The 19601-nt window shown below is 43.0% G+C and overlaps 1 protein-coding gene across 3 annotated transcripts in view; it reads right to left on the bottom strand.

Annotated features, from left to right (window-relative positions):
- Positions 1 to 257: 257 nt before the first annotated feature.
- POGZ (pogo transposable element derived with ZNF domain) overlaps positions 258 to 19601 on the bottom strand; it is a 43344-nt gene continuing 24000 nt past the window's right edge. The window contains exons 6-19 of one of the 3 annotated variants that reach the window (XM_079762177.1): positions 18125 to 18415; positions 17825 to 18016; positions 13348 to 13454; positions 11987 to 12324; positions 11454 to 11608; positions 8762 to 8862; positions 7920 to 8066; positions 6234 to 6368; positions 5970 to 6139; positions 5675 to 5815; positions 5027 to 5083; positions 4715 to 4827; positions 4426 to 4450; positions 258 to 4293 (exon numbers count right to left, since the gene is read on the bottom strand). In XM_079762177.1, the coding sequence (XP_079618303.1) occupies positions 2622 to 4293; positions 4426 to 4450; positions 4715 to 4827; positions 5027 to 5083; positions 5675 to 5815; positions 5970 to 6139; positions 6234 to 6368; positions 7920 to 8066; positions 8762 to 8862; positions 11454 to 11608; positions 11987 to 12324; positions 13348 to 13454; positions 17825 to 18016; positions 18125 to 18415 (3644 nt within the window). In that variant the 3' untranslated portion in view covers positions 258 to 2621. Of the gene's footprint in view, positions 4294 to 4425; positions 4451 to 4714; positions 4828 to 5026; positions 5084 to 5674; positions 5816 to 5969; positions 6140 to 6233; positions 6369 to 7919; positions 8067 to 8761; positions 8863 to 11453; positions 11609 to 11986; positions 12325 to 13347; positions 13455 to 17824; positions 18044 to 18124; positions 18416 to 19601 lie in introns of all 3 variants that reach the window. The other 2 variants (XM_079762176.1, XM_079762178.1) reach the window with 2 other exon arrangements.

The following is a 19601-nucleotide window of genomic DNA, read 5'->3' as shown; positions in this document are numbered from 1 at the left end:
ACAAGTTTTGTGTGTTTATTAAAAGGTCCTAAGTGCATCTGTGAATCAAATCAGTTGGGATAACAGCCAAATTCCATCCCCGGAATGGTGTTAAACTTTTAAAAATGAACACCTCCCAAATAAAGAAAAACAAAAATATAAAAATGAACATCCTAGGTAATTCTGATGCATATCCTCTCTAAACCTCTTTTTGAGAAAGTAGTACAGACAGCAAACCCAAAAACGTACAGAAATTCAGTGAGGTGAGAAAGGGAGAAATCAAAACATCTCTCTGTCCGTATCATCCATGATTACAGCAAACCAGTATATTAAAGCAAAAGAAAACCATGAGCTTTCAATTTGAATATTCTGTAGTCTCAACACAGAAAGTAGGCAATAAATACTTTATTGATTAAACTGAAATATAAAAAAAACCCAAAACCCCCAACCTTCTACTACTAAGCCATGTGGGCAGAATCCACAGTAACTTTTTGTCCAAAACTCAGCTGACCCACTGTTGGTAATACGGTCTTAAAAAAATTGCCCCTCAAGAAAGTCATTCAGTGTGCAGAGACCAGGAGCCCAGCTCCACTGAGTTTGGGATGCTATGGAGACTACCAAAGAGAAGGATTAGGTCGTTGTAGATGGAGTTGACCATAGTTCTTGATCTTTCTGAAAGGCAAAGGACTGACTTAAAAATCCATAATTCTGTCAAAATGGCATCAGGCAAAAAGCTGGGGAAGAGAAGCCCAGATGGACCCTCAGTTCAGTGTTTAGATGCCATGGGTTCACAAAGCTGGCCACGCTGGTTTTTTTGTTGTTTGTTTTTTAATTGATTTTTTACAGAGAGGAAGGGAGAGGGATAGAGAGAAACATCAATCAGCTGCCTCCTGCACACCCCCTACTGGGGATGTGCCCACAACCAAGGTACATGCCCTTGACCGGAATCGAACCTGGGACCTTTCAGTCCGCAGGCCGATGCTCTATTCACTGAGCCAAACCGGTCAGGGCTGGCCACGCTGTTTATGGGAGGGATCCCTCCAGATCACTATCTTATAGCCTTTTGGGGTTAAAAAACATACAAAAAAGTGGGGGTGAGGACAAACAGGGGTAACAAATGTCACACCTGTACCATTAGGCCCATCACATCTTGAGCATCTGCCAGTCTGTGAAACCTATTAGAATAGGGGCACCTAGGAAAAAAACATTGTTTATAAACTCATTTCCCTTCATTTTATTAAATGTCCCACTTATGTACATTTTAAAAGATGAACCAGTTACAAGCCTGTGCAGGTTGCGGTCTTGGCTCTAGGAAGGAAACGTTGCTGAGACTCAGGGTGGACAGAATGATGTAGCTGTGGGAAAGGTGGACCTGGATTTTTGCTCCTTTTCTCTGTTACAGTACATTTCAGTTATAACCATGAGTACATACAACTTAAAAAAAAATCCCTCATGCAAACTGTAGAAAACATTTTTTCTTTCCTTGATGCTGGCAGTGAAAAATAAAGATTCATGTCTTTTTCTCTGTGCACACCCCCATGTATTTCTTCTTCAGGTCAGATTCTTCACTAAGCATTAAGAGAAATAGGAGAAAGCAGGATTTCAGCAAGTGGTCTGTCTTTTCTTTTTAAAGTTCAACACTTAATTTCTCGCACAATTAGCTCCTGGTGTAGGAGTGTGGTCACTTGATCAGGCACTGTCCACTTAAGATGAAGTTCAGCAAAGCGGGGGCTGCCCCAGAGGGTCTGCAGGAGGAAGACCCCACACCGGGAATGGCTTCCACCCTAACACTGTGATCACCTCAGGACCTCTTGCTTGCTAATGACATGTATGATCCTTTGTCCAAAGTGATGGTGTGAGAATGGGAAAAGGGGCCAAATATCGCAAGTGCAAAGAATATTGGTTTTGTCGTGTTTTTGTTGGGAGGGTGGTGAGGAAAAAGATCTATTCATCATTCTGGATGATTAAAGGTGGTTTCATGCATTTTTAAAGCCACAATTTTATATCGAGTTGCTGTAGAAACCAACTTCTCTGGAGAGGGAAGGTAAGAAAGGAGAAGGAAGAGAGAGTTCAGTGGGATTTTTTCCATTTTCATTTTTATATAAAAGTGTTAAGACCACAATGAAAAAAGTTTATCCATATATATAATAAACCAGTTTGTGAGCTACAATTTTTCTTTCCCATCTTCAGAAATGTTCTCAAATTGACAATGGTTGGATAGCATCATGCCCAGACATTGGCCACACAGTAAAACAAACCAGATGTACTATAATACAATTGAGGTAAAAGGGGAAACAAAAAAATTAACATTTGTCCACAAAGGATTTTTTTTCTTTTCTTGTTTTGTCAGAAAAATACCAAACACAGTGATTTCAATTTTTTTAAAAATTCACAAAAACCTGTTATCATCATAAATGAATGACCAATGGGCCAGCTCCTCGGCTCAGATGTGATTACTATTGGTTTTCCTAATAATCCACAAATCCACAGGGAAGTATAAGTCAACACCAGGGGCAGTGGTGGCATAAAATTAAAAAATATAAACCAAATACCCCACCTGGTATACCCCCTTTCCCCTAAACCCCTCTACCCTCCCTCACACTTTCCCACCCCCACTTCATACGCCCTCAAGACCCCAACACTCAAATCTCCATCAGATCTAGGTCAGCTTCTTCAAAGCCATAGAAGGACTCGGTCTCGCTTTCACCCTCAAAGAGCTGGTGAAGGCTTTCAGGCTCAGCTGTCTCTTCGGGAGATGACCTGGGTCGGGGGGTGGAAGCTGAGTGCTCCTCCGACTGCTCCCCACTCAGCTTCAGCTGCTCCTCTAGGGAGGCAATTAGCTCCTCCTGCATGTCAGCATTTCTTGTGGGTGAGTTAATGTTGCCGTCAGGGCCCGGCAGGACACTAGCCACAAGGAAGGATCGCTGAACCAGCTCTGGACAGTCCCCAATGACAGCCAGTACCTCGGCCAGCCAGACCACCACCAGTTGCAGCAGGACATCAGAATCACACGCAGTGTCTGCCATTTCCCGAGCCTGCTCCTTCCACTTTTTGTGCAGGAAGTTCTTGACTGTTCGTTTGATGCATACGTCTAATGGCTGGATTTTGGAGCTACAGCCTGCTGGGACCACTGCAGGCAGAGTGCTAGAGGCACTCAGCAGAGCCAGCACCTCTTCGGACAGGTGGGTGCGATGACAGTCCATCACGAGCATGCCTTTGCTGCGCTGGCAGGCCGTGTGCTTCTGCCACACTCGGGCTGACCACAGCTCCATGATCTCATCGTCACTGTAGCCGCTCTCCTTTGCCTCTAGCAATATCGAGTCTGGCACATTAGCAGGCCGGTCCATCTGTCCTCGGTAGAAAACCAGGGTGGGGAGGACAGTGCCGTCTGCCAGAATGGCCAGCACCACATCACACCAAGGTTCCCCTGTGCCCACTGTCTGCAGGGCATTCTCCTTTCGGTCATCACTGCTCAATACCTCTGTATCCAGAAACAAGGAGATCTCGTCAATGGCCACAATCATAGACAAGGGTAAGTCCTGGTTGTGAATCTGCCGCTGTACAAATTCAATGAAGAGTCCTGCATTCTCTGCTACATCCTTAGGTAGCGTGTGGGCCACGGCACGCCGGGCATGGGGAGTCAAGTGGTGCCGCAGCATGAAACGCACAGCCCACTCGTAAGAGATCTTAAACCCCCCCTCCAAAGAACGCCCTATTTTCGTGGCCTTCTGGAACAAGGTCTCCTCATTGACCGGAAGCTGTTGCTCTCGCTGGGTCAGCACCCACTCAGCCAGTTTCTCTTCTGCCTCGAAGCTCAGATATTTGCCTTCCAGATTCTCCCACTGGGAGGCCTGGAAGCGCCGAAGCCAACGGCGGATGCGTCGCTGCGGGTTTCGGAAGTGTTCGGCTGCCTGTTCTGTATTACAGCACAGGGCAAACAGTACTACTCGAAGCTTCTTCACAGACAGCTGTTCCTTCTTGCCAATCCCACTGCTACTCCCACCCCCTGAGGCTGGCTCAGGTTCCTGGGTGACTGGGCTTCCTTCATCCTGGTCATCGACATTCAGACATTCGGCCTCCTCTGTAGCCAAGGGTGGGAGGGCTAATGGCTGGGGAAGCGTGGGGGTTGGTGGTGGGGTTGCAGTTGAAGCTGGTGATGGGAGTGCCTGGGCCATGGGTGTTGGTAGCTCTTCAGGCTCAGCTGGGGTGGGCTCGGCAGATTTCACAGTGGAAGCTTTATTAGAGGGGAAGGAAGGAGGAGGGTACATATTCTTCAAGTTCCGGTCATTCACCCGGTCACGAGTCTGGCCATGCCTAAAGGGTTCGCAAAGAGAGGAAGAAAAACCTCAGTAAAACCAGGAATACAAAATAACAGCAGTAATAATAATAATAAAAACCAAACACACCGTAAAACAGAAATTAAACCATGAAGTGAGTTTCTTTTACCTTGAGTGAGACATCCAAGAGAGTGCTATGGAAAAGGAGACAATTAAAAAAAGTTAACTCAGTGAAGAAAAAAGCCTTCTAAAGACAGTGTCTTGGGATTTCAATCAAAAAGGCAAATCTACTGCCTACTCAAGTCTTATATAAACTTCAGGTTAGAATGCTTCCAATTTGTGGAGTAGGCCAAAGCAGTGAATGGGTTAGGGATGCTCCTGATTCATGTAACCTTACTTGTATCCCTATCTTTTTTTTTTTTCTTTCTTGTCCTGCTAATCCCATCTCTCCTACTTACCTCGTGGCAGAATGCTGCTGGATCTGTGAGAGGGATTGAATACCAAATGCTTGGCCATGGCATCGCCCACAAAGGTAACAAAGGTACAGGAAGTGCAGTACAGCTTGATTCCGCTGAGAAAGAGCCAAGAGTACAGAAGTCACGTACAGCAGTGAACGACAGAGTGTTAAGCCTTGAGGCTTAATAAAGGAGTGTCCTTCCTTCTCTCTCTCAAATTAGTTCACACACCCACCCATCCCAAAACAGTTAAAGGGATCTAATGTACCGGTAAAAACGTCATAATTCAGAGACCATCAGCAAGTTTTTCCTTACCTCACAGAATTTTTAAATAAAGCCAAATACTTGGAGCTCTTCCGTGGAACATGATTGCTGAGAAAGACAAAAAGTGGTATGAGTTACAGGGTTCTGCTGGTTAAACAGAGATCACCAGCTACTGACAATGAGCCAACAAAAAGATGCCTCTTGCCCTGGCCAGGTAACTTAGTCAATTGGAGCATCATCCCGGTTGGGGTGCAACTGATATTTCTCTCACATGGATGTTTCTCCCTTTCTCAAAAAAAAACAACACCAAAAAACCCCTTCAATCCATCCTAACCTCAAACGGTGCCTGCCAGTTTTCCTATTAGGGTCGGGGGGGGGGGGGGGTGTTAGGATTAGGGTCTACGAAAATGCACATAGTGATTACGAGGGCCTGGGGCTGGACCCAGAGCTGAAATTCTAACAAGCTTCCGTATGGTGCTGCTGGTCCTTGAACCACAATTTGAGTAGAAGGTTCCACAAAATCAGAGCACAGCCCATTGAAGTCAAATGAACATGGGCTGGCCTCTCACTCTGCTCCGAGAGATGGACAAACAGCTCTAAGAACTGAAGGAAAAAACATACTATAAAAACAGGGGAGGGAATAGAGTGTTCTGCGAATCTGAACTCCCAGACAGAAACAGAGGTTTAATCGTGACTTACTTGATCATGTGATTGGCATAAGCTCGAGAACAGCAGGTGCTATAGCGACACAGAGAGCAGTGAACATACGTAGGAAAATGGTTTGGGAAATCTGGGATCTCAAAGCTGCACTCCAGACACGTCTGCCGGCCCATGACACTCCTGTCAAGAAACAAGGAAGATGATCATAAACTGCCTCTGGGCGCCCACATTGTGAGGACTTCAGAGACAGACAGACCCTACTAAAGGCTACCAGGTCACACTGGGTGAGGAATAGCCGTGCCCCCCGCCCGGGCCTCTAGAGAAAGGCACTGACATTTTCCTAACAGCTCTCTTCTGGACGTTGCGCTGGACGGGGGGATAAAGGAAGACTGGCAGAGGTTCCGTTGACGAGGTCAGTGGTCCTGCCTCCTGCAAGGTGCTGGGCGGAGCTTCACTGGAGACAGGAAGAGTTCGTGGCTGCCCTCGGGAAGCCCGGATTGTCACCTGTGGGTCAAGGGGAGGAACAATTAGACATCAGATACTGAAACTCTCTATTCCTCTCCCGAATCTGCAAAGGAAATGTTGACAATTCCTTTACCTTGGTGCCTGGTTTCAAACCTTCCAGCTGCTTGGGTTTACGGAAGGTTTTATGGTGCTGAAGCTTGTGTTCAATTTTGTCCTTGGCAAAGAGAAACTGCAGCCGGCATTTGTTGCAGTGATAAACGTTCCTCTTCTGAGGGGGAAAGAAAGAAACTCTTTTACCACTTCCCAGTGAATTTTCTTCCCTGAGGAGAAGGTAGATCAATGCCAACCATACTATTCTGCACATCTTTCTGCTGACGCACAACAGGCACAGCCTACCACTGAGAATCATCACCTCCCATTCTCCCAAAGAAAGGTGGACTCAAAGCCAGGACGACTAGGTCCTCAAACCATCTCTTCCCGACTTGCTTTAATAATCTGGATGAGTGGCTCAAGCTCTACTTGTCCATACTTTATATTTACAATGTGGACACTGTTATTTCTTTATTTTTATTTATTTCAGAGAGGAAGGAAGGAGAGAGAAACATCAATGATGAGAGAGAATCACTGATCAGCTGCCTCCTGCACGCCCCCTGGGGCTTGAGCCTGCAACCCAGGCATGTGCCCTGGCTGGGAATCTAACCGGGGACTTATTGGGGTTCATGGGTAAATGCTCAACCACTGAGCCACACTGGCTAAGCTCTTTAAAAAAGAAAATGTACATGGTAAAAAAAAAAATCATACTTTTTACTCTGTAAGATTGTTTTCAACTCTGATCCTTAGTCCCCGTCCACTAAAACAACTTACCAGCTTCTTGGGTTTCTTTCATGGACAACTATGTTACAAACACATACCTCTCCAATCACCACCTCCCTGCTTTTCCTCTCTTTGACAACAAAAACGATAGTACTTTTCTACACTTTGCTCTTTTTCCTCTTAACACATCAATCTGTACAGATATGCCTCCCGGTGAGACAGACCAGTGTGAAGATTCAGAGTGCTGTGTACTGAAGTCCTTTGACGACAGGATCCAAGTCTATGATTTTCTTCCCTAGGAGGCTGTGTAACGTCAGCTGAGTTACCAGTGACACTCTCCGTGCTGCTGTTTGAAAATACGTACATTTGTGGTGGATTGCCAGCAGTCACTGCTGTGCAAATGAATGTACGGGTCTAACAGGGTATTTACAAGTGAGGGTGTTGGCATGTTTGTACACACGTGTGAACATTAAGCACAGCAGTCTAGGACTGAAATACCTCTTTGATAGCTTCCCAATGACTTATTTTCATGTTGAAATTCCTTTTCATGGCTTACCAGGTTCTCCATAATCTATCTGTTCCCTACTGACAACCTTCCTGTCCCTGCACTTCACACTGAATTTCTTTCGATTCCCTGAACCTCCATACTCTGGCTCTGTGCCTCTGAGCACACTGTTTAATTCCACTTCACCTGCTCATCCTTCCTCAACCTTCAGGTCTTGCACACCCTTCTCCTGGAAGCTTACTAGACTTTCAGAATAGGTACATGCTTTTCTGTGTTCTGTATCTCCTCTAACACGACATTTTTCATGCTTTATTGTACTGTTTAGTTATCTTGTTTGCCAGTAAACTGCTAAGCCCAGTGCAATGTATATAAACAAAATTCAATAAACTTACAAACACATATACATTCTTTTCTATCAAAATTATTTGTCTAGCTCAGCTCGGGCCCTAGCAACCATACATTTTAAAAATAAGAACATGGCAATGGCTTGGTGCCAGGTACCTGGTGCCTCATGTAATGCTGTTGGAATGCGTTGCCATTTTTGAAGACCTTCAGGCAGTACGGGCACAGCAGATGCCGAGTATCCTCATGGATCATCCGAAAATGGACATCTACCTCGGAGTAGAGTGAGGAGCGATACTGACACACCTGAGTCACACAAGAGGGAAAGTAAGCTAAGAATGAAGCAAACGACTGGGGCCATAAAACAGAGGTAGCAACAAAAACGTTAAAATATGAAAATAAAATTCCTTAAATGTATAGATCAAATCATATTTCTGACTCTGTGATAGATTCAGCTGTGAATTAAGATAAAAATGAGGAAGGTCAGCCGAAACCGGTTTGGCTCAGTGGATAGAGCGTCGGCCTGCGGACTCAAAGGTCCCAGGTTCGATTCCGGTCAAGGGCATGTACCTTGGTTGCGGGCACATCCCCAGTAGGGGGTGTGCAAGAGGCAGCTGATCGATGTTTCTCTCTCATCGATGTTTCTAACTCTCTATCCCTCTCTCTTCCTCTCTGTAAAAAATCAATAAAATATATTTAAAAAAAAAAAATGAGGAAGGTCAGGAATGTCTGAGAACAATTTGTGTTCTTTGACTAAGAGGAGCAAAGTTTTCTCTGATAGTCTCCAAAGGGCAAGTTCACTTAGCACATGTGTATGTTCCTTTATGTTTTTCTCCCACATGAAGAATCCTGAAAACAGAACCTGTGCTTACTATTTCTTCTGCATCTCGCAGTGTTCCTAAAACTGAGTGTGTGTGGTGTTCAGCACTGGTCATGAGTGGATTCTTTGTATTTAGCCTGAGAGCAAAATGGCTAAAACTCTCTAGGGAGAAAGATAATACCTGGCAAACATAAGGCATCTCTCCAGGCTTATGAGTATCCTTCATATGCTGCAGAAATAGTGGCTCACTCTCAAATGCCCACTCACAGATCTTGCACTTGGCTGTAAGAAGAAAAATAATCAATAAATTCACCTGAAAATAAGACCAAAGTCCTCCTGACTTATTCTATTTTCTGAGTTCTGTATCTTCCTTTTTCCATATTTAGAAAATCATTGTCTCTTTCTTTAAAATGGTTCCACCTTAATATATGTGTTGCTGATAAAACTAACCATATCTCTAGCTCAGACTTCTTACCAAAGCTCCATTCTAGGTTTTGAATTATCTGCAAGACCTTTCTAATTGGATATTCTACCATCAACTCTAACTTAAGAGCAGCATTCTGCTGCTTCCCATTGTTGTCCTCACTACCCCACCTCTTCCTCAGCTCAAAATTTAGGCCCTGGCTGGTTTGGCTCAGTGGACAGAGCATCGGCCTGGGGACTGAGGATCCCAGGTTGGATTCCGGTTAGGGGCACATGCCTGGGTTGCAGGCTCGATCCCCAGTAGGGGGTGTACAGGAGGCAGCCGATCAACGATTCTCTCTCATCATTGATGTTTCTGTCTCTCTCCCTCTCCCTTCCTCTCTGAAATCAATAAAAATATATTTTAAAAAATTTAGGCACCATCTCTGACCCCTATACTCGTGTTTTCACCATTATTTCAAAATGCATCTAGGAATTGTCACTTCTCCAATCTCATAGGCAAAAACTTGGGAGAAGCCCATATGATTTCCTACACTTATCAGCTAAATTCCAATTCCGTCTATTTCACCAACTAATACAAGATCTATTTTTGCTTATCATTACCAAATCAATTCTTTCAAAATACTACATTACTTAATTATTTTGCTCAAGGTTAGACAATGATTATCTCCAATGAATAATTCGACAAACATTTATTGAACATCTTAAATCAGTACAAATAAGAATTTGTCCTAAAAAAACCAAGACTCATGAACAGAAGTTCTTGGCTTGTTATGAGTTATTATAGTAATAACAAATTTAAGGTAACTTTGCAATTGCCCATTTTGTCAAGCTTATAAGGCTGCAATTCCACACCAGCCAGGGCTATTTTTCTTTTCTTTCTTCCTTTTTTTTTTTAAATTTAAGTATACTAGGTATACAATATTAGTTTCAGGTGTATCATATAGTGATTCAACATTTATATACCTTACAATGTGATCATCACACTAAGTCTAGCAATCATCCGTCATCATGCAAACTTATCAAAATATTAAAAATCTGTTCTTTAATAGGAAAAAAGTTAAATATCTCATTAATTTTAAAATTGTGATTACGTGCTAAAATAACTATTTTGGGTATGAGTTTAATACATTATTAAAATTAATTTTAGGTTTTTATAACAATTTAAAACAGCTATTTAAAAAATTTAATTATATATGTTGTTCACATTATATTTCTTTGACCAGTACTAGTCTAAACCACTCATGGCAATCCCATTGCCCTTGCAAATATAACCAAGGCCAAGGAGATATAAGGGAAAGCAATTCTGCCTTGTAAGACATAGATTCAGGGAAGACACAGGAAGATACGGTTTCTTCTTCATCTGCACAATTTTGTGTCTGAATGAAACACCTGAGACTAACACAGCCAGAGACAAGAGAAATGTTAAGAAGCAGAACACTCAAGTTCTGGGCCTGCAGTTCTCTCAGTTAAAATGATAGAAAGGATGTCCTTATTGTCCAATTATTTAAGTCAAGGTTTTTAATTTGTAGCAAAAGCATCCAGATCTTATGCATATTTCTGTCTTTATGCCTTTGCTTGCTTTTCCCATCATGTAAAAGTTTTCCTTACTCATTACCATCAATTTAAATCCTTCTTGTATTTAAAGACCCCAAAAACTTAAGCATGACTTTCTGTGATCTGGCCACAAGGATCTATCTGTTCCCTTTTCTGATCTATTTCACTTACTCTTGGTGAAACATATAACACATATTTATAATAAATATACTATGTTGTGCTCACATTTCCCTATATTTACATAATTTTTGTATCTTCAACACAACTAGAAATCCCTTAAAGGACACAGGAAATATTCTAGAAGACTGGGATCAAATTCTCACAATGTCACCTTACTGAGGTGTATGGTCTTCAGTAAATAACTAAATTTTTTAAAGCACTGTCTCTATTTTAAAGTGCTTTATAATAAACATTATCTTTTATCCTCTGTAAAATCTATCAGGGGACAAACTAAAACCAAGGTTCAAATATAGATGCTCCTTCTATAAAATAAACCCACTACATGTATCTCTCTCCAGTGGTCCTAAGCCAAAGTCCCTAATTCAGGATCTAGCACTGAACTCAATTCATGCTGAACAGAACATAACTCAGGTTTGAAAGAAAACAGGGCAAGCGAAGTAATGAAATGACTACGAATATGCAAAGAACTTCCTCTACACTGTCACCCACATATAAATATAACCAGCTCCCCCTAGTGCCATCTATAATACTAAAAGCGTAATATGCTAATTAGACCGGACAGCCAAACAGCAGAACGATCGTCCGGAAGACCTTCCGGATGAAACCGGGGCTGCGAGGGCCGAGCCCCTTGCACGAATTTCGTGCATCAGGCCTCTAAGTTCAATGATAAAGAGCTAAGTATATCCTTAGGATTTAAGAGTTTCCAAACTTACTAGTTGATTCATAAGGACTATGAACATTTTCCAAGTGGCACTGGAGCTGGAAGGGAGTGGAAAACTGGCGATAACAGTGTTGGCAGATAGTATGACCATCCACTTCACCATTCTGCTGATCAAGTTCTACATGGTGTTTCATATGGTTCATGAATCTGTAGTACAGCGCAAAGGGAAAGTACAGAAAACATTTAAAACCAGTAGCCTTGGAGACATGTAACAGCAGAATCACAGAACAGATATTACCTGCTCCTCCTCCCTCCACTTCCTCTGTTAACCCAGAAAAGGGTTCTTGCAATTAAGATTTCTGTGGAAGGAGACACACTGGTCTCCCTTATCTTTTAATTGGTCTCCCAGTTATCTTTTATTTATTACCACAATACGTCCTTCTATAGTACTAGCTCTTGATTTAATGCTAATCCTTAGCCCAGACTGGATAATAGGACAATTCTCCAAAGAGAAAGACTTAAACATGTAAGAAAATTTCAGTCTTGTCTTGTCCAAGGTAACATCCAAGGCTCTTTAACACTTACCGAATGTTGTTTTTTAGCCTCTTGGTACAATGTGGGCATCGGAAAGATGTAGCGACCTTAGGGAAGTTTGTGAGTTGGGCTACTTTGCCACCGTCCCGTCCATAGTAGAAGTCATCTACTAGCATAATGAGCTTGGTCTGGACAGCATCACCCACGCTCTCATTTGGCTCTGGTCCTTTGGTAGGTGGTGACAGAGCAGGAATAGGTGTTGAAGAGGGTGTGGAAGCAACAGGAACTGTTTTCTCAGGGGATGAGGGCTTTGCTGCTGATGGGACATTGGGTTCTGAATCCAGAGACTTCCCTTTCTTCTGGAAGTCAACCATTTCTGGGCAGCAGTACTATAAAGAAAGAAGACATCTGATCATTCTGGTTATCCTGGGGATAGGGTGTGCTAACTCCCCAACTTCACTAACAGTCATTGGTAAGCTGGGTTCTAGGTGGTCTCATCCAGCTTTCACCCTCAAGATTTCTATAGCATTTCCAAGTGTCACCCTTTTTCTGTGTACTAGAGGCCCAGTGCATTGATTCGTGCACCAGTGGGGTGTGGCCTGTGGGGGGTCAGTCCAAAACCGGCAGTCCAACAGCTGCCTGCTGTTACCGCTCATCTCAGCCCTGCTGTGCCTGCCACGGGCTCGTACCCAGTCAGTCCCCATAGCGGCACTCGCCAGCAATGAGCCCTGCCTCTGGCACCTGTCAGTCAGCTGAGCAGTGCTCCTGCTGTGGGAGCACACTGACCACCAGGGGGCAGCTCCTGCGTTGAGCGTCTGCCCCGTGGTGGTCAGTGCGTGTCATAGCGACCAGTCAACCGGTTGTTCGGTCGCTTAGGCTTTTATATAGATAGATATGTATTTACAGCCACATGCCACTCCAAACACCTTATCTTGTACTTCTTCTTGCTTTAGTTTCTTTAATCACTCACTAACATAACTTGGTCCTAAGCTCTCTGGCAGGAAGACGTTCCAACCTTTCCATCAGGACTAATACAAAAAAACCAGAAAGGTTAGAAATGGGAACTGATTTAACATCTCCTGATTCATCAATGACACATAAGCAGAAAATGAACTGAGGCCAAGTTTGGTTTGAGTTCTGGTTATCTAACAAACCTGACCTGCACAATTTCAAAATCTAGCACAACTAAGGAATTAAGGTTGCATATGTTCTGATCTATTTGAGGGACATTAAGTGTATCCTATGACATCCCACAGTATATAACTCTTCTAAAACAGTCCAAAAGACAAAGCAGCACTTTAAAAAGCTTCCAAGTCATTTTAAAAATCCCTGCTTCACAAGCTCCCATTGCGACAGGAGGCATACAGTGGTGGCTTTTTAAATCGAATCCCATCACAGGTGATATCACTTACACACATGTGACCTCTCAAAGCTTCAGTTACACGGAATTGAGCATTACACCGTGGACACATTTTCCGGCCACCATCTTGGAGATCAAACGCAGGGATGGAAGAGGTCACTGGAAGAAGAGAGAAGCATTGAAAAGCTTAATATGATGATACTGGATAATATTACTGGCCTTTTGGGAAAAGGTTACACTCCCTGAGATGCATATCAAGGTTGGTAGGCAAGCATGAGGGTCATTCCTTTTACTATTCTTCTAACTCTAGGTCACAGGTCAGCAAATTACGCCTGGGCTCGTAGACCAAATCCAGCCAGCTGTCAGTTTCTATTTGGTCCATGAGCTAAGAATGATTTTTTTTTTCTTGATTATGGTAAAAGACACATAACATACAATTTATTTCTTAAGCAATCTTAAGTGTACAGTTGTGTTAAGTACATTCCCAATGTTGTGCAAGCAATCTCCAGAAGTCTTTTCATCTTGCAAAAATAAATGTGTATACCCACTAACTCCCCATTCCCCACTCTGTCTAGTCCCTGGCAACCACCATGAATCTGACTACTCTAGGTACGCCACATAAGTGGAATCATACAGTACTTGTCCTTTTGTGTCTGGTTCATTTAACATCATGTCCTCAAGGTTCATGACTGTTGTAGCATTTGTCAGAATTTCTTCCTTTTTAAAGCTGAACAATATACCATTTTACATATATACCACATTTTATTTATTCATAGGTTGAAGGACATCTGAGATGCTCCCACCTCTTGGCTATTATGAATAATCTATCTATATAAAAGGTTGTGACCAACCGTCCGTCTGTCCAGCTGGTACACCTGATGTGCACTGGCATTGACTCGCGCATGCGCGATACATATAAACCTCTTGCTAGCGCCAATCGCATGCGCATTTCAATATGTCACTGTCGATTGTGAACTTGGTTGTTTTTATTGACATTCAACATGAACCACATCGCAATTTATTCAACCGTCAGACCGACTGGCTGGTACATAGGACACACACTGGCAATTTAACGGGATCAGGCTGAAACTGACTCTCTGACATCCCCAGAGGGGTCCAAGATTGCGAGAGGGTGCAGGCCAGGCCGAGGGACCCCACTGGTGCATGATTGGGTCCGGGGAGGGACGCAGAAGGTTGGCCAGCTGGGAGGGACCGCAGGAGGGCTCCAGGGCGTGTCCAGCCCATCTCACTCAGTCCTGATCGGCCGGACCCCAGCAGCAAGCTAACCTAACAGTAGGAGTGTCTGCCCCCCTGGTGGTCAGTGCACATCACAGCAAGTGGTTGAGAGGCCTTAGCATATCATTATGCTTTGATTGGTTGAACGGGCGACTAGACTACTGGACAGTTAGCATATTAGTCTTTTATTATATACTAGTGGCCCAGTGCACGAATTCGTGCACATTGAAATAAAATTAATTAGAAGAAATATTTTACTATCACTATTCACCCTTTCTCTGTAATAGTAGTATCAACCAAATTCAAGATTGACAATGACAGATCGAAACACATGCATGCGATTGGTGTCAACCAGAGCTTTATATGTATCGCACATGAACAAGTCAATTTAGCCTTTTATAGATATAAACTTGCTTAATTAGACCTGCTTTCTGATTTAGCTAAACTTTTTCCAGCTTAGTGAAGCACCCCAACTTCTCTTTCAGGTAATTGTCAGCAACGCAGCAGTAAATATCAACATGAAGCAGATTATAGATCATGCAGGGAGAACAAAGGGTAAAATATTTAGCTACAGCGTTTTGACTATATTCTGTGCAGTGAGAAAACCTGAAGTCATTTTCAAGGCCATTTCTTACTACTTTTCAATCGGGTCAGGTTTCTAAGCTTTCTAAATTTCCGTTTTATGGCTAATGAAAAGAAAACAGGATTCCACTGAGTCTCCTATCTACCTACTCCAGGACTTCTGTGAGAATCAAATGAGATGAGGCATGGGAAAACGCTTCACAGATATTTGGTTAAAGTGTGAAATGTTTCCACTTTGGTGTTCCTGGGCTGAAGAAACTGCAAGGAGGCTAGTCACTAGGGAGAGGAAGCCGGGCATTGCTAAGTGATGTCATTACCCGGTGCCCACAGCCACTGTTTCGGTTTGAGCTGGGCTGTGGGCCTCATTTTGCACCATGGCAGCGTTGGCTGCGATTTGGTGGGCTGTCGCTCCGGGGTGGTGGTGGGGACTGTGTCCCACTTGGGGGAAGCCGAGTGTTGCTTTGTTGGCGCCAAGTCCGCACTGCCATTTCTGTGTAAATAGCCAGTGCACGTCACAGCAGTTCCTGCGCTGAGCATCTGCTCCCTGGTGGTCAGTGCATGTCATTAACAGTTGGTTGGACGGGCAGAGGGACACTTAGCATATTAACCTTTTATATATATATATATACTAGAGGCCTGGTTCGTGCACCAGTGGGGTCCCTTGGCCTGGCCTGCAGGATTGGGCCCAAACTGGCTCTTGGACATCCTCTGAGGGGTCCTGGATTGCAAGAGGACGCAGGCTAGGCCAAGGTACCCCACATCAAGGTGCATGATTGGGGCCGGGGAGGGACACGGGAGGTTGGCCAGCCAGGGAGGGACTGTGGTAGGGCTCAGGGCGTGTCTGCCTCTTCTTGATCAGTCCTGATTGGCTGAACTCCAGCAGCAAGCTAACCTACCGGTCAGAGCGTCATAGCGACTGGTAGACTGTCTGCCCCTAGGGGTGGCCAGTGCACATCATAGCGAGTGGTTTAGTGGCCTTAGCATATCATTAGCATATTATGCTTTGATTGGTTGAACGGACAACTGGACACTTAGAATATTAGGCTTTTATTATACAGGATAGATACTATTTTGACATGTAATTTTTTGCAGTAACACTGTTACTGCATGAATCTTTCTTCTAATTAATTTCCTTTCAATGTGCACAAATCTGTGCACCGGGCCACTAGTGCTGCTATAAAGATGGATGCAGAAATGTCAGTTTGGATCCATGCTTTCAATTCTTTAGGTATATTTCCCCATAAGGTAATTTTTAAAAGTTTTTTATTGATTTTAGAGGGAGAGAGGCAGGAAGAGAGAGAAACATTGGTTTATTGTTCTACTTACTTATGCATTCATTGGTTGATTCTTGTATGTGCCTTGGCCAGGGATGGAACCTGAAATCCTGGCATATCAGGATGACGCTCTAACCAACTAAGCTACCTGGCCAGGGCTAATATGGTAATTTTATGTTTCTTTCTTTCTTTTTTGTAAATATCAATATCAATAGTAAAAATCATGCTATTTTACATTCCCACAAGCACTGCACAATGGTTCTAATTTTTCCACATCTTCACAAGCACTTATTTTGATTTTTGGATAACAGCCATCCTAATGGCTGTATAGTAGTATTTCATTGTGGTTTTGATTTGTATTTCCCTAATTATTAGTGATGTTTAGTATTGCTTCATGGGCTTAGTGGCCATCTGTATAGTATATCTTCTTTGGAGAAAGGTCTATTCAACACCTCTGCACATTTTTGAATTGGGCTGTTTGTTCTTTTGTTGTGGAGTTGTTGAAGTTCTTTATATATTCTGGATATTAATCCCTTATTGGATATTTGATTGGAAATATTTTCTCCTATTCAGTGGCTTGACTTCCCGGTACTTGTAAGAGTCCTTTGTTGCCCTGAAGATTTTAGTTTTGATGTAGTTTTACTTATTTTTTCTTTTGTTGTGTTTTTGGTATCATATGCACGAAATCATTGCTAAATTAAATGTCATGAAGCTTTCCCCTATGTTTTCTTCTAAGAGTTTTATAGTTTTAGCTCTATGTTTAGGTCTTTGATTCACTGAGTTAATTTTTATGTATAAGGGTCCAACTTCATTTTTTTGCATGTGGATATTTGTTTTTTCCAACACCATTTGTTATAGGTTTTTACATTTTTAAATGGTTGAAATAAAAGCAAAAAAAGAATAAGATCTTTGGACACATGAAAATTATATGAAATTCAAAAACTCAGAGTCCATAGATAGTTTTGATGGAGCAGAGTCATGCTCATTCATTTACATTCTGTCTGTGGCTGCTTTTGCACCACAGTGGTAGAGCTGAGTAGTTGTGACATAGGCCTAATGCTCAATGTCATTTACAGAAAAAGTTAATTTCAACTATTAAAAACTCTCATGCTCATATCCTTCTACACTTGCAAACCTCTCTACCAAATCCTGACTTTAAAACCTTGTTCACAAATCCATCTCATCTATGAAGCCATCTTTTGATTGTCCCACCCATATCTGGTCAATCAATCCATTTCACTAATCCACAAAGCACAATTATAGAATTGCTTAAAGCTGATTCAGTTACAGCTATCCCCTTTACTACGCTAAAGCTTCTGTGAGAACGGATTGTAGTAACTATATTCTATTTTATTTCTCTATTTCATAGTATAGAGTTCTGATACAACATCAATGTTTTGAATAATTGGCTGCTCAGAGTCTTTCAGGTTATTGTACCTTTCATTGAAGACTCAGGTCCGCTGGTTCTCTGAGAGCCCTGGGAAGAGTTGTTGTTGGATACCACCACTGGCCCGGGACTCTGGCCCAGGGAAGGGATGGTGTTAAGGGTATTCACCAGTTTGGCCACTTCATTGCTATTTTCACCTGTAACCCCAGGTCGCTTCACAGTGACAAAGCTGGTAATGCTCACTGCAGGTGGAGAGGGGAAGGAGGGAGCTATGTTGGCCAAGTGATAATCATCTGTTCTCCACCCACCACCCCGTCCCAGCTCTGCCATTTCCTCTTCCCAAACCTCACCTAGCTTGGGATTCGAGGTCTGGTTGGCTTGGCCTGGCGGCTGAACAGCGAGTTGCCCCAGTGAGGTTGGCTGTGTGGCGGTGGGAGTGGTGGAAGTGCTGGGAGTGGACTTGGTCTGCTGGGACTGGGACTGGGGGACAGTGCTTCGAATGGTGAGAGTGGCTGGGATGACGGTGGTGAAGGTGTTGGTGGTGGGCCGCACAGGCATTGTGGAGCCTGGCCTCACTGGGGTCATCTGAGAGAACACTTGTGGGACTCCAACTGTCGGCTTAACAAACTGCGTACCTGGGGCTTCAAAAGAGAGACAAAGAAAAGTACCAAATCTTGGTCAATCAGCTCACTTATAATACATTGCCCCTATCTTTACTGGAAATACTGGAATAGAAAATGATCATTTCCCCAAACTGACTGGTGACCATCAACCGTTACCAAGAATAGCATAGATTCTAATATCTAAGAAGGCAATATGCATGCAAACTGATAAAAGAAATTAGGTAATCAGCCCTAAAAAGATTAAACTGAAGAAAGAGGATTCCTATCAACTCCTCCCCAAACTCTTTACCACTTGCCTTGGTATTGGAAGAGAAAGAATGGGAATAGAGTGAGAGGCAGAATGGGTATACATAGGCCCCAAGGGCAGACTTGGTCCTGAAAATAAAAATCGTTCTTTCTCAGAATACTAAAGGAGTCTTCCTTTCTCTTATATAAACTCAAACAGAAGACCAACGATGCCACTCTACTAGGATGTCCCAAAGAGGAGAGTCTCCTGGCTCAGCCATATAATTCTGCTGACATATATTTAAGAAATATCAGAACTAGAGAGTTGATACCTCAACAGACTGAAGGCCAAAAACACTCTGTGGGCTCTGAGAACAACAACAAAAACTTAGGCTACAGAGATACCCTTAAAACAACTCAGCTAAGATATTCTTTTTTGGCCTTTATTACAGCAAAGTTATATACTAAGTAAAGAACTAATCATTGGCAATATTTATCCTCAAAGGGTACGTCATTTGTTTAATTTATGTCCAAAAAAATCTATACTATAAAATTAAAGCAAAATAAAGTTTATAATCCCACCATGTATGTGAATAGAATTATAAAAAATATGGAATTGGGAGTTTGCGTTAATAATAATTTTTCAGAACAAATTTCATAGCTGACTAAACCATAAGAAACATAAAAATGGCCGAGATCGGTTTGGCTCAGTGGATGGAGCATCGGCCTGCGGACTGGGGGGTCCCGGGTTCGATTCCGGTCAAGGGCATGTGCCTTGGTTGCGGGCGCATCCCCAGTGGGGGGTGTGCAGGAGGCAGCTGATCGATGTTTCTAACTCTCTATCCCTCTCTCTTCCTCTCTGTAAAAAATCAATAAAATATATTTAAAAAAAAAAAAGAAACATAAAGATGACTGTATAAACACCATTTCACTACTTCATAATGGGTGGTAAAAGTTAAGAAGAAAAATAAATAAAACC

This window comes from Cnephaeus nilssonii (genome assembly GCF_951640355.1).
Source record: "Cnephaeus nilssonii genome assembly, chromosome: 21".
In the NCBI taxonomy this organism is placed as follows: Eukaryota; Metazoa; Chordata; class Mammalia; order Chiroptera; family Vespertilionidae; genus Cnephaeus; species Cnephaeus nilssonii.
The sequence above is the reverse complement of the archived record's forward strand: the minus strand, read 5'-3'. Positions and strand labels throughout refer to the sequence as shown.